This window comes from Oratosquilla oratoria, chromosome 30, assembly GCF_046742065.1.
Source record: "Oratosquilla oratoria isolate Oo_2021 chromosome 30, ASM4674206v1, whole genome shotgun sequence".
Taxonomy (NCBI): domain Eukaryota; kingdom Metazoa; phylum Arthropoda; class Malacostraca; order Stomatopoda; family Squillidae; genus Oratosquilla; species Oratosquilla oratoria.
This window is the reverse complement of record NC_134806.1, coordinates 8,226,280-8,241,486: the sequence shown is the minus strand read 5'-3', so window position 1 is coordinate 8,241,486 and position 15,207 is coordinate 8,226,280. Positions and strand designations below refer to the sequence as shown.

General features: G+C 41.7%; 1 protein-coding gene across 1 annotated transcript in view; it reads right to left on the bottom strand.

The window, feature by feature from the left end:
- Alg10 (alpha-1,2-glucosyltransferase Alg10) overlaps positions 1–12,389 on the bottom strand; it is a 78,201-nt gene extending 65,812 nt beyond the window's left edge. Inside the window, exons 1-3 of the mRNA XM_076212542.1 lie at positions 12,191–12,389; positions 6,592–6,777; positions 4,750–4,912 (exon numbers count right to left, since the gene is read on the bottom strand). Coding sequence (XP_076068657.1) covers positions 4,750–4,912; positions 6,592–6,777; positions 12,191–12,364 — 523 coding nt within the window. The 5' untranslated portion in view covers positions 12,365–12,389. The remainder of the gene's footprint in view (positions 1–4,749; positions 4,913–6,591; positions 6,778–12,190) is intronic.
- Positions 12,390–15,207: the final 2,818 nt, after the last annotated feature.

Below are 15,207 nucleotides of genomic sequence, written 5' to 3'. Positions count from 1 at the left end.
GAGAAATGAGGAGGTGAGGAGGAGAACAGGGGTGGAAAGGGAGTTGGGAGATCGGGTTGATGAAAGAGTATTAGGATGGTTTGGACACATGGAAAGAATGAGTGAAGAAAGACTAGTAAAAGAGGTATGGAAGGCAAATGTGGAGGGAGTGAACATGAGGGGACGTCCTAGGATGAGGTGGATGGATGGGGTGAAGGGGGCTTTGGGGAAGAGGGGAATGTCTGTTGAGGAAGGATGGGAGAGGACAGAAGACAGGGGTGAATGGAGAATGGTTGTATATGGATGATGTTGTGATGCATGAGGTGGAATGGGCAGGGGGATGGGGGGTGAGGTAGTATGTGTGAGCAAAATTTGACGCAGCCCGAAGGGATTTCTCCCCGTCTTCTCCTTTTATGTATGGGGGGACCGAGAGGGGGGGGTTGCCAATTTAACCCCTTCCATACAGTTCCGCACACGTAGGCGTCATGAGGAGCAAGTGGATTCGCGACGCTGCCATATCGGCGTCTTGATTATATTTATTGTAGTCGCCCCTGTGTTTTTACATTCTTCCAAATGTGCCCTGAATCCCATTCTCTGTGGTTTTCAAAATTCGCAGGTGAAAGAGAGAACGATCGATATAAGCGGTGACTATATTTTATGATGTGAGTATTATTACGACACGTCGTACGGCTGGCATTGGCTGCTGCCCGCGAGATTTAAGTCTGGAGTGAAGTGGTTAATGAAGCAGCCTTGCTGTGGATGTGCTGTGTCTTGCAACACTGCTTCTGACCCAGGGCAGTGGACAAGGTGCAGGGATGACCCGTCATCCAGGAGGTATTAAGATAAGAGGGAGGGTGGAGGGGTGTGGAGTGTATTCAGGGATGGAGTGGATGAGAATGATTTTATGCCTTTTCCTTTTGGGTTACCTCCCTTTTAAGGGGGAAAAAGCCTTGGTATATGTATGTATGTACTATGGAATTGCTCAACCAGAATATATACATACATACATATACCAAGGCTTTTTTCCCCTTTACCAGGGGGGTAGCCAAAAAGGACAAGGCACAAAAACATTCCCACCCATTTCATCCCCGAAAACACTCCACACCCCTCCACCCTCCCTCCCATCTTAGCACCTCCTAGATGACGGGTCATCCCTGCACCCTGTCCACTGCCCTGGGTCAGAAGCAGTGTCGCAGGACACAGCACATCCACAGCAAGGCCGCTTCATTAAATCGGCGACCCACCCTCTCCGTCCCCCCATATAAAGGAGAGGACAGGGAGAAATCCCTTCGGGCTGCGTCAAAATTTTTGCTCACACACACTACCTCACCCCCATTCCCCCATCCAATCCACCTCATGCATCACAACATTTTCCATATACAACCATTCTCCATTCACCCGTCTTCTGTCCTCTCCCGTCCTTCCTCAACCGACATTCCCCTCTTCCCCAAAGCCCCCTTCACCCCATCCATCCATCTCATCCTAGGACGTCCCCTCATGTTCACTCCCTCCACATCTGCCTTCCATACCTCTTTTACTAGTCTTTCTTCACTTATTCTTTCCATGTGTCCAAACCATCCTAATACTCTTTCATCCACCCTATCTCCCAGCTCCCTTTCCACCCCTGTTCTCCTCCTCACTTCTTCATTTCTCACTCTATCTAGCCTAGTAACCCCCATCATACTTCTCAGACACTTCATCCCAAACACATTCAAGTTCCTTCTCGCTTCCTCTCTCATGTTCCATGTTTCTGCTCCATACAGTGCTGTTGGCACAATCACTCCTTCATACAGTCTCCTCTTAGCATCCATTCCCAAATGTCTATTCTTCATTACACTTTTTAAACCACCAAGGCATTTACTCGCTTCTCTCAATCCCATATTCAAAAAAGGTGACAAAAAGAAACCAAATAACTATAGGCCTATAAGTTTGACTTCAATCGTAGGAAAAATAATGGAAACTATCATCAGAGATGCTATCGAACATCATTTAGAAAGTAACCGTTTGATAAATGATAGCCAGCATGGTTTTAGACGGAAACGTTCTTGCGTGACTAACTTACTCGAATTCTACAACACAGTTATCTCGAATTATGACAAAAGAAACAATATAGATTTGATATATCTAGACTTTGCAAAAGCTTTTGATACCGTCCCACACGAAAGACTACTTACTAAATTAGCTTTGCATGGAATAAGTGGTAGCCTAATAGGTTGGACTAGTAATTGGTTGAATGGTCGAAAACAGAGAGTTGTTTTAAATGGAAAAACTTCTAGATGGAAAAGTGTTGCAAGTGGAGTTCCTCAGGGTTCCGTTCTTGGGCCACTTCTATTCATAGTATATATAAATGATATAGACCATGGACTAAAATCTACTGTTTCCCAATTTGCTGATGATACAAAACTGTGTGGAGTGGCAAATGATCACTCAAACCAATTAGATATTCAAGAAGATTTAGATCAATTACAGCAATGGTCTGAAAAGTGGCTAATAAAACTTAACACAAGTAAATGCAAGGTAATGCACATAGGTAAAAATAACAGTAAGTACGATTACAAGTTATTTGGAAATTCGTTAACAAAAGTGGATAGTGAAAAAAATCTCGACGTAATTATCAGTAACGACCTCAAATCATCCAAGCAGTGTATTTCAGCCTCTGAGAAAGCAAATAAGATTCTAGGACTGATTGCGCGATCTTTTGATTTCAAAAGTCCATCACTCGTTAACAAGCTATATAAATCGTTAGTTCGTCCACATTTGGAATATGCTGTTTCTGTATGGTCACCGAATCTCATTAAAGACATTGAATGACTGGAAAAAGTACAACGGCGAGCCACAAAACTGATTCCAAATATCAAAAATAAATCATACGAAAATCGACTAAAACACATGAATCTGTTTTCCCTAAAAAAGCGTAGACTCAGAGGTGACTTGATACAGGTCTTTAAGATTTTAAAGGGAATTGACAACATCAAAAGTGATAAAATTTTCACATTGAATGACAATCAGACAAGAAACAATGGTCTCAAACTGTCCGGAAATAGATTCAATTTGGAAGTAGGTAGAAACAACTTTGCCAACCGTGTAGTTAATGAATGGAATAAACTTCCTGCACAGGTAGTGCAATGTAGTTCAGTTCGAAGCTTTAAGAATCATTTAGATAAATACCTAAGTAAGATGCTGTAATGATTATAATTTATGTTATATTATTTGTTTTTGTTTTGTTATAATTTGTCTGTCTGATTTTCATTTATTATTAGTTATATGTCAATTTATTATCATTTACTATTTACCTGTTTGTTTATTATTTTAACTATACCTATGCATTTATTTATGTATTTTATTTGTTATTTACATTATTATAGTTTTTATTTATTATTTTATTATTAATATGATTTTTTTTTTTTTTTTTTTTGCATCCGACCTAGATATGGATCAAAAGGTCTCCTGTCGGCATGCTCTGCCTTTGTAATCCTTTGTTACATTCTACCTCCACCTTCACTCCATCCTTTCCTGCCACATTTGCACCCAAATATCTAAAACTATCCACCTCCTCCAGTTGCTCTCCCTTAATGCTCACTTCCAGATTACTGCCACTTTCACCCCTTGTACATCTCACCACCTTACTTTTACCCACATTTATCTTCAGCTTTCTTCTATCACACACTCTCCCAAACTCTGTCACCAGCTTCCTCAATCCTTCCTCCGATTCTGCCACAAGCGCAGTGTCGTCCGCAAACAACAGCTGGCTCACCTCCCACTTTTCTCCATTTTCCTTGACCATCTCCAATCCCTGACCCACTACCCTTGCATTCCCCTCTCGCACCACCCCATCCATGTAGCCAAAAAGGAAAAGGCATAAAATCATTCCCACCCAGAATATATGGTATTGTTAATATTTCTGCTGGAGGATTAAAATCATACATACATACATACATATACCAATGGTTTTTTCCCCCTTACAAGGGAGGTAGCCAAAGTCAAAGGCCTAAATCCACTTCCACCTATTTAAATCAACATCTTCAAATCATCTGTACATCCTGTTTTGCTGTATGGCTGAGACACGGATTATGTCTGGTATCAAGCACTTTGAAGAATTATGGGGTATCATTGGAATGACTATGCATCAAACCCAAGACCATTGCATGAGACTCAGTATAGGCCAGTTAGTAGCATAATCATGAACATCAACTCTGGCTACATGGGCATGTTTCCCTGACCTTGATTCCACCCACAAGGCTGCTTCCACAAGAAACAAAGGAGATGCTCACAGCACTCATGGCTGGGAAAAGTTTACTGAACCTGCCAAGAATTGTTTGGAATGTGAAAGGTGGCTGGCTGCATGGCAGCTTGCTCAGAGAAACTGGGGACTGGCAATAGTGTGAGTGAAACAAACCTCCACTCCTTAATAAATGCTCCCAATTGATGATGAATACCCCAGTTTAGACTCTTGTAATGCAGCACTAAATTTTGTAATACTGTACTACTCTAAGCAACAGTAAGGAAAAAAACAATACAAGTCATATTTAATCTAAATACTCAAATACAGTAAACAGTTGTGCATGTACAAATTATTTGTAATGGCCTACAAGTCTTATACACAACTGCCAAATTCATGCTGCATGCAAAATAAATATAATCACCTATTTATTAACATATACAGAAGGTGCACAATTCAAATTCTTTATCCTATAAGAACAGGCGAAGTAAACTGCACAACTATTCCTCTATGAAGAAGACAGTGGTGGAATGAGCTGTGGAACCTCTTACCCATGAGAGCTGCAGTGAGGTGTGCACTGTGCAGGTAAAGAAGCCACATACAAAGGACAGTAAGAGTGGCCAGGACATCAGTGTAGTAGAAGAAGGAAAACCAGTGCAGGACGGGCAGAAGAGACAGGTTCACAGCATACAGCATCAACTTCCAACTGTCCGCCTGAACCAGAATTAGCAATATATTAGTAAAGTTCTAGTGTGAGCTGGACTACTATATAAAATGAAATAGCTTTACATGATTATAAATTTTTATCAATAACTACATGCAGAAGTGATCAATGCAAACCCTATTGGTATCATGTGTAGTCAGGGTAGGTAGCATTCAATCTCGTGTGACAAAAAATGTGAGCGTTATTTAAAAATAAACTTTGGCTTGAGTTTGAAAATTTCTTATAATAAACTAACAGCATAATATCAACATGGAATTACATATTAGATAACCAACTAAATGCGAGAGGAGCATGGTGGCCAAGAAAACTAAGGTACCAACTTCTAGAGGCAAGAACTCAAAGGTAAATAGTTTGAATATGTTAGAGTCAGAACACCTATCAATCAACCAGATGCCCCAGGTCTCTCTTGCAAAGGACCCACAACCCCGAAGTAAGTAACTGGCCACAGCCACTAGATTGGCCCATAAATCCCTCAGAGAAGGTATATTGTGTTGTTGTTTGGACAGAATGAGTATGACAGTGTAGAATTAGATAATCTGTATTTTCTGGACTTGGAATTTAAAGGGAAAGAAATGAGGAGCCTAAATGTGCTTGAGGTGAAGAATCCAAAAAGTATGGTGTGGGTACAAGGATGGTTAGTAAGAAATGAGAAGGTGAGGTAGAGAGTGGGGATGAAAATTGAGCTGGCAGATAAAGGATGATCAAAAAATACCAAGATGACTTGAGCATATGGAAAAAATGAGTGAAGAAAAACTAACAAAAAGAATGTGGACGACAGAGGTGGATGGAACAAACTTAAAGGGAAGACCAGAATGGGATGTATGGATGGGGTGAAGGGGACCTTGGGTACAAGGGGAATGTTTGTTGAGCAGAAAAGGGAAAGGGTAAGAGGTTGGTGTGAGTGAAGAGTAGTTGTGAATGAATGATAAATTGACACAGTCCAAAGGGATTTTATTCTGTCTGTTATGTAAATTCTTGAGTGGATGAGGGAGGAGGGTCGCCATGTAATAAAGTGGTGGTGGTAAACCAGCTTCAGTTGTCAGGCCCTGTTATGCAGGTGCTGTCTCTTGGTGCATTACTTTTGGTCTAAACAACGGACAGGGAACAGGGATTACCATTTATCCACAAGGAGCTAAGATAGAAGGGACAACAAAAGGGTGCTGGGTAAGTGTGGGATGAGTGAAGGGCACCCCACAATAGACTGCCAAAATCTATATGTCATCAAAATCCACAAGAAATCAATCAAATAAATATCTCTCCCAAGAATAGCACTGACATGCCTACATGCTGGTTAACATCCACACATCAAAGCAATACAAACACAGACTCCAACTGCCACAGATGCAACCACTACACAGAAGACACAAGGCACCATTTATTACACTGCCCTACACTAATTCCTAGCAGCAAAACAAAATATCTTCACTGAGTGGCTTTGAGTTGAATGAGCATCTGTAGCCAGTTTCCTGGGGGTAATGAATCTCCTGCAAGAAAAAATGGAGCAACAGAAGGGCTCATTCAACATGCTCAGGCCATAATTACCAAGCTTCCATCACTGTGAATGCCTGATATGGTCAAGGCAAACAAAAGCAGATATACCTCATCCCTGATGCTCCATTATAAAAAAACACATCCCCCCTACAAAAATAAATCAGGACACTGGTCTCACCCTCTCCCGATGCAAATATATGAGCAGTTTATGCAGTGCTGACAGTGAGAAGGCTGCTGCAAAAAGGTTGGTAACACGTAGGCTGAAGACATCACACAGTTCCTTGCCCAGCACATATGACACTGGTCCATTCAGTCCAATGGAGAAAAGATACAATCCTGGGAGTGTTGTTATCTTTGGGTCCCACTGTAATCAAACAGATATGGAATTAAAAGGGAGATATTCAAATATGTATATATATTATTAACAGCTAGATATTAAAAACTGGACCCCTAGCAATATGCCGTATTCATAATACACACCAATATTACACTGTAACTCCCTTGGAGCAAGCATATTCACTTTAATGCAACAAAGTTCAGTGTGTAATGTGCTGCATTAGTGTTCTACAGGTTTTCTGCAAAGAAGGGCAACAGATTGTTTCAAACGTGGTATTCCATAGCAGAAAGGGGTGGTCTATATCTGCTTTTATCACATTCTTTTGTCTTTTCCAGTATGAAGTTTTGCCTTCTAAGCTGACTGCCTTTTCACCTTTTCTTATTGAATAAATTACACAGTACAACAGAAAATCTTGATGGCATATATTGTTACTTGGGTGACATATTTGTTGTTGCAGATTCCTGAAAAGAATCACTTGAGTAAATTATCTATTAGACTTGTTTTGTGATTAGTTCTATTCAAGAGATCTTGTGTTAGATTGCCACAACTGTTCCATTAAAGATCTTTGAAACACAAGAGCTGCAACAAATCCTACACAGACACAATATATACATAGCACATACACATGAAACAAAACTAACTCCCATTCAATGGATGCACAGCAACTAGGGAAGACAAAGCTCATCACAAAGGACTCATACCACTAATACACAACAGTTACCCTTCTCTAATTAAACAAAAGAAATTAAGCAATAACCAAAAGGCACCAGAGCAGAAATATTCACAATCAAAACACAAATAAAGAAAACAATATACATCACAAACATTTAAATATCACCTAGGACTACATCCCCCATATCCAACCTTTCAATACATTAACAAATCACATACTGTCAGGTGACAGGAACATACCTCACCCAATATGACTACCCTCTCCCCCACCACACTGCCTCAGTCAAAATTAATGAGGCAAAAAAGTGTCACAGAAGGTCCCAACAGCTAAAGCTGGTTTATTCCCCCTCCCACCTTTGTCCAGAAACTTATTATGCAGAAAAAAATCTCTTCAGGCTGTATAATTTCTTCATCCATGAACGATCCCTTTCCATTCACTTCTATCTTTTGTACTCTTCTTTGCTCAACAGACATTCCTCATGCAGCCAATCTTTACCCTGTCCATCACTCTCATTCTTGGTCTTCCTTTGAAGTTCGCTCCACCCATTTCTGCTTTCCACACTTATTTCACTCATTCTCTCCACTGCCCAAACCTCATCAGCACTTCTTGATCTACCCATTTTCCAGCTCTTTTCACCCCTATTCTCTGCCTCACCTCAAATTTCTCATTCTATCCATCCTAACTACACCTACCCTTCTCCTTGAACACATCATCTCAAACACATTTAGGGTCTTCCAGATCAATAGTAGAATCCCCCCCCACCCCAGCCTCACACACATATGCTTAGGGTGGAAATTGCACAGTTGAGTGTTACTGAGGTGGATATTCTACAGTTAATCATGGACCATGATACTTTTCAAACTGAGATTCTTACTTTGCTGTGTGAGGACTCTTTAGTTGTAATTAGCTAGTTAAAATTGAGTGGAACCAGTTTCAATTGATTATGAAGTGAAGAGGATATTGACATACCCAAATACTTCCTCTTCTTGTTTAGGTTAGTTTACTGTGGTTGAGACTGTACAATAGTGTAGTTAGAATCATGATTCTACAGCTGATCAGTGTGTATTTATCTAGTTGTATTATATGGGAAGGGGAGAAATCAGCCATACAGAGAAATCCCTCCCACAACAAGCAAGAACACTATTAGCAACTACTATCAGGACACCACCTAGCTTTAAATCAGTACCAAAAGAGAACAGGCCTCATTACGTAGCAAACTGTCCCAGCCGCAATTGCCTCACAGAAGACAATAACCACCTCTTCCTGTATTGCCCTATTCTAGCCTTACCCATGCAACAACACAATGTTTCTTCTTTGAGTGACATGTGGGCCAATCCAGTTCATGTCACCAGCTACCTGGGAGATGTGGGTCTCCTGAAAGAGAGACTTGGGACAACAGATTGAATTAGGCTTCTGCTTGATTCATTTCAAGACTTTTTCACCATCCTTTGTTTACCAACTGATTGCTCTACTACTCAATCCTTCCAGAATGAGTATCACTTCTCTTATTCTAGACACTACTAAGTATTATGATTCAGATGTATTTGACACTTTCAGTAGAAAAAGGAATGTATCTCAATTAATTATTTTCTTACCAAGAACTTGTCCTTCATTCAGGCTATTACCAGGTTTTTTTTTTATTCAACTGTGCAAGATCCCTTTGGTAGTATAACTGTTAAGCCTATCTTAATTTGGAGCTATTGAGGGATAGTGGTCCTGTTAGGCAACACAATTTGTGGATCAATTGTAAAATCCCCCCCCCCACACACACACACACATTGATTGATAAAGGTCCAAAATGCTTCACAGTCACTTGGGTCATGGTATCTTTTTTTTTTTTTTTTATTACTCAATTTACAGTCAGGTTAGGTCACTATTACTACCCTTAATGTTCCCAAACTATAAATTGAGTTAAAAAAAAAAAGGACCTGAGTGACGGCATGTGCCTGAGTAAAGCACAGAGTGACAGTGGAGCACTTCAGGGTTTTATCAGTCAGTATGTGTGTAGAGAGGTAAATGCAAGGGTGGTGGGTCAGGGATTGGAGATGGTTAAAGAAAATGGAGAAAAGTGGGAGGTGAGCCAGCTGTTGTTTGTGAACGACACTGCACTTGTAGCAGGATCAGAGGAGGGATTGAGGAAGTTGGTGACAGAGTTTGGGATAGTGTGTGAAAGAAGAAAATTGAAGATAAATGTGGGTAAAAGTAAGGTGATGAAATGTTCAAGGGGTGAAAGTGGCAGTAGACTGGAAGTGAGCATTAAAGGAGAGCGACTGGAGGAAGTGGATAGTTTTAGATACTTGGGTGCAAATGTGGCAGGAAAAGGTGGAGTGGAGGTGGAGGTAGAATGTCGATTGAAAGAAGCAAGTAAATGCCTTGGTGGATTAAAAAGTGTAATGAGGAATAGACATTTGGGAATGGATGCTAAGAGGAGACTGTATGAAGGAGTGATTGTGCCAACAGCACTGTATGGGGCAAAAACATGGAACATAAGAGAGGAAGAGAGGAATTTGAATGTTTAAGATGAGGTGTCTGAGAAGTATGATGGAGTTTACTAGGCTGGATAGAGTGAGAAATGAGGAGGTAAGGAGGAGAACAGGGTTAGTAAGGGAGTTGGGAGATAGGGTTGATGAAAGAGTATTAGGATGGTTTGGACACATGGGAAGAATGAGTGAAGAAAGACTAGTAAAAGAGGTATGGAAGGCAGATGTGGAGGGAGTGAACATGATGGGGCATCCTAGGATGAGATGGATGGATGGGGTGAAGGGGGCTTTGAGGAAGAGGGGAATGTCTGTTGAGGAAGGATGGGAGAGGACAGAAGACTGGGGTGAATGGAGAGTGGTTGTGTGATTCACCTTGGTCTTTGGTCTTTTGGATCACGTGTTGGACTCGTGATCGACAGCTATTTCCCTCCCAGAAGAGAGCTCAGAGCTCGTATGACCGATCTATGGGTAATGATATGACCTTACATGCACACACACATCCAACTCCCTGCCCACGAGAGTTGAAGTAATGACTCAAAGCGCAGCGATACTAAAATAATTTCTGCCCTGGGCAGGATTCAACCCGGGTATCACCGGTACCGCCACACTGACAATCCGAGACTCTACCAACTGCGCCACCGAGTCATGTAATGTGTAGATGATGTTGTGATGCATGAGGTGGAATGGGTGGGAGGATGGGGGTTGAGGTAGTATTTGTGAGCAAAATTTGATGCAGCCCAAAGGGATTTCTCCCCGTCTTCTCCTTTACTGCATGGGGGGACAGAGGTAGGGTCGCCAATTTAATGAAGCGGCCTTGCTGTGGATGTGCTGTGTCTTGTGACACTGCCTCTGACCCAGGGCAGTGCACAAGGTGCAGGGATGACCCGTCATCCACGAGGTGCTAAAATAAGAGGGAGGGTGGGGGGGTGGAGTGTATTTAGGGATGGAATGGGTGGGAATGGTTTTATGCCTTTTTCTTTTTGGCTACCTCCCTTGTAAGGGTATATGTATGTATGTATGTGTGTAGAGGGGTGGGGGGGGGCAAGATTCTACAACTGATCCTAATTTGCTCCACCACCACTCCTATTTTACCACGAAACATTTAAATTAACTTACTTTGAATGTGCATAGAATCAGTGGCCATGTATTTTTTAGAAGTACACACCCAGGTGGTATAACATTAAAAAATTAAATATTAGTTTTGTAAATTACAATGCATCAATGCAATAAATATTTTTCTTGGCAGAAATCAATATCAGAAAACATTGCTAAAACCTATACAGAAACGAATGAAGTCACTTCGACTCCTTTAGACCCCATCTTTGTTTTCACAGATTCAGAGGTCAGAGACGACAATGACCCTGATGACCTCTAGAATTACAGGTACTGTAACTACAGGTTAGGTTAGGTTAGGTTAGGTTAGGTTAGGTTAGGTAAGGTAGGTAGGTAGGTAGGTAGGTAGGTAGGTAGGTAGGTAGGTAGGTAGGTAGGTAGGTAGGTAGGTCAGGTTGATAGGTTAGGTTAGTTTAGAATAGATAAATCTATCATACTTTAATTTCTTTGGCCTCCTCTTCTACCAAAACAAAGATGGCGTCTCAAGCAACCTAAGCGGCTACATTTGTTTGTTTATGGCTTTTAGCAACCTTTTCTATTATTCATTTCTGATAAGAATAACGTATATCACACTGATGTATTAAAACTTACAGAATTAGTATTTAATTTTCTATTGCTATATCATGTAGGTATACACTTCTTAAAATTTACCAGTGGCCATTTATTTTGCCATGTTTAGCATGGAAAGGGTGGGGAAGCAAATTAAAATTATTTTGCCAGGCAAAACACCTTCACGTCATGTGTGCCCTTCTACATGTCATGGTATTACTCTTATAGACTTAATCACTTATTATTGTACTGCCAGGCTACTTTAATCTTTATGCAGCTACACATCACCTATTTTGTAGCAGAGGTTAACCAAAAGCTGAGAAGTAATGCTCCTAAAAATAGTTCCTTCAGTTGTGGAACTTGAACTCTTTGATTTTTAAAACCATTATTGTTTGGTTTACTGGATAAGATCATAAGCTTGTGGAAGAATAGAATAGGGTATAATTTAATGTAATAGCTTAAATAGGTGTATCTCTTTAAAATGGGGCGACCACGATATGCACTAGCGGCTTTCTGACGTCCAATCCCGCATTCGCATGTCATGCTATACTAATACCCGAACCCACTCTGCCCATTGGGTAATCGAGTTATATGACCTGGTCGACTTAGCATTTTCCCAGCATACCTCAAAAAACTTCCACTGACAATATTTCTGGGCTTGAGGTATGTGAAAATGTTCATCAATGAAAGGCGTTGGGTGCACTGTGTAGACGATGACAAAGGACACATATGTGACGGCTGTAAATGTACCAATCACAAGCGGGAATATAAATGAAGGTTGTTGCTGCTTTCCCGACATGTTTACACTTTACAATGCAACTCAACGCCGAAAGGGACACGGACACAGGAAATTTTCAATATTATTACGGTATTATTATTATTATCATAATTGGTAGTAGTAGTAACAGTAGTAATAGAGATATTATTTTATTGTTTCTATTATTGTTATTGTTGTTACTATCATTATCATAATTACAATCATCGTTGCAAGTAATAAAAAAATGAAGAAAATTAAGAGAGGAGGGGGAGACGAATCAAACAGAAAAGAAAGGTAAGGTATGCAAATGGAGAGATAATAACGGAAGAGGCGGCGGTAAGGGATAGATGGGTAGAGTATTTTAGGGAGTTACTAAATATAGAGGAGACCTTCGACAAGGTAGATCACGGCATCCTCCTTCATAAATAGAGTACATTGGGTATTCGTGGGTAACTGGGTGAGTGGCTGCACAGTCACAAACCGGACACAACAAGAGATAGTTCAGGGAACCCTGTCTTAGCCGAGCTAAGACATTCCGCGGGGTTCCCCAGGGCTCAGTCCTGAGACCACTGCTATTCCTAATCATGATTGGAGACATCGACAAGGACCTACAAGATTCACACGCATCATCCTTCGCCGACGACACCAGGATCGCCAGGAACAAGTCTGCTGCAGACGCGGCACTACTACAAGCGGACCTGGACAGAATGGCAAAATGGGCCGAAACCAATAACATGGCCCTGAACGAGGACAAGTTTGAGCTCCTAAGACCCACTCCAAGACCTGAAAGCAAACGCTACCTACAAGTGTAACCGAACGCCAAATGAAGCCAGTAACTTTGTGAAAGACTTAGGAGTGCACATGAGCCACAACCTAACTTTCACGAGGCACACTGAGATAGCGGTTGAAAGTGCCCGCAAGCTTTTGAGGTGGATCCTATGAACTTTTCACACGAGGAATAGAGAATGCATGCTGACCCTGTGGAAGACTCTAGTCCTACCAAGACTGGAATACTGCTACCAACTCTGGTCCCCAAACAAAGAAGGGGAAATAGCCAAGCTGGAGACATTACAAAGGACCTTCACAAGCAGAACAGAGGGCATATAAAGGCTCAATTACTGGGAGAGACTGAAGAAACGTAAGCTCTAATACCCCCAGAGACGACGTGAACTATACACCATCATATATGTGTGGAAAACACTGGAACAGATATTGCCACATATCGGATTACAAGTCAACACTCACCCGCGACGGGGCCGACCATGCCACATCCGAAGAATAGAAGATATGTTCAGAGTTAAAACTATAGTCCACCACAACTTCATATACAGTATACAGGGACACGCCTCTATAATTCTACCCTATTGATAATGAGATGCCTGACTGGCATCACACCAATTAGCTTCAAAAAACAGCTGGATAAGTGGCTACAAACAGTGCCTGACCAGCCCCCTACTCCAGGAGAGTGGCAGAGCCTGCGTTAGAATTAGAAATGGAGAGAGCGAGGGGTTTAAGGTAAAGATAGGACTTTGCCAGGAAAGTGTCATGTCACCATGGTTGTTCAATATGTACATGGATGGGGTGGTGCGAGAGGTAAACGCAGTGGTAATGGACAAGGGATTGGAGATAGTTTAAAAATATATTAAAAAATAATGTTTGCTGACGACAATGTGCTTGTGGTAGGATCAGAGATGGGTTAAGGGAGTTGGTGACGGAGTTTGGGAAGGTACACGAAAGGAGAAAGTTGAAGGTAAGTGTAGGTTTAATGTAAGGTGATAAGATGTACAAGGGAAGAGGACAGCAATTTGGAAGTGAATCTTCAAGGAGAGAGACAGGAGGAAGTAGATAGCTTTAGGTACTTGGGATCGCATGTGGCGGTAAAGGGAGGAGTAGAGGTGGAGGTAGTGTAGATTGAGAGGAACAAGTAAGTGCCTTTGGGAACTAAAAAGTGTAACGAGAAATAGACATTTGGGAATGGGTGCTAAGAGATTGTAACCCCTACCATACTAAGAGAAGTATGGTAGTTAGGGTTACAAGGTTCAATAGAGTGAGAGACGAAGTGAGGAGAGAGGGGGTGGAAAAGGAAACGGGAGATAGGGTCGATGAAAGAGTATTGAGATGGTTTGGACATATGCTAAGAATGAGTGAAGAAAGATTCGTGGAAGGCGGAGGTGGGTGGAGTGAAATTGATGGGACGACCGAGGATGTGTAAAAGGGGCGTTGAGCAAGGGAGGAATGCCTGTTGAGCAAGGGAGGGAGAAGCCAGAAGATATAGGTGAGTGGAGAATGGCTGCGTATACTCTAGATGACATTGTGGTAGAAGGAAGGGAGGGGGAGGAGGGAGTGGTTATGTGTGAATGGTGTTTTGACACAGCCCGAAGGGATTTCTTCCCGTCTTCTCTATTTTCTGCATGAGGAGTTGGAGAGGGAGAGGGGTCACCGATCAAGTGAAGCAGCCTTGCTGTAGATATAATGTGTCTTGCTGCATTGCTTCTGACCAAAGTCAGTGGGCGGGTGACCGGGATGATTTTTTATCTACGAAGAACTAGGGTGAGAGAAAGGAAAGGGGGTGGAATGGATGGGAGTGGATACCTGCCTTTTGACTTGGCTACCTCCCTTATATGGGTGGAAAAGCTCGTGGTATGTAGATAGATAATCATTAGTAGTAGTAGTAGTGGTGGTGGTAGTAGTAGTAGTAGTAGTAGTAGTAGTAGTAGTAGTAGTAGTAGTAGTAGTAGTAGTAGTAGTAGTAGTAGTAGTCGATCACAGTCATTGGCGGGAGAGGGGCCAATGAACTGTGTCTGTGGAAGACAGACCCTGCTGCTTCCACCACACAGTTCCACTAGGATGGAGGTCGTGTAGTAGTAGTAGTAGTAGTAGTAGTA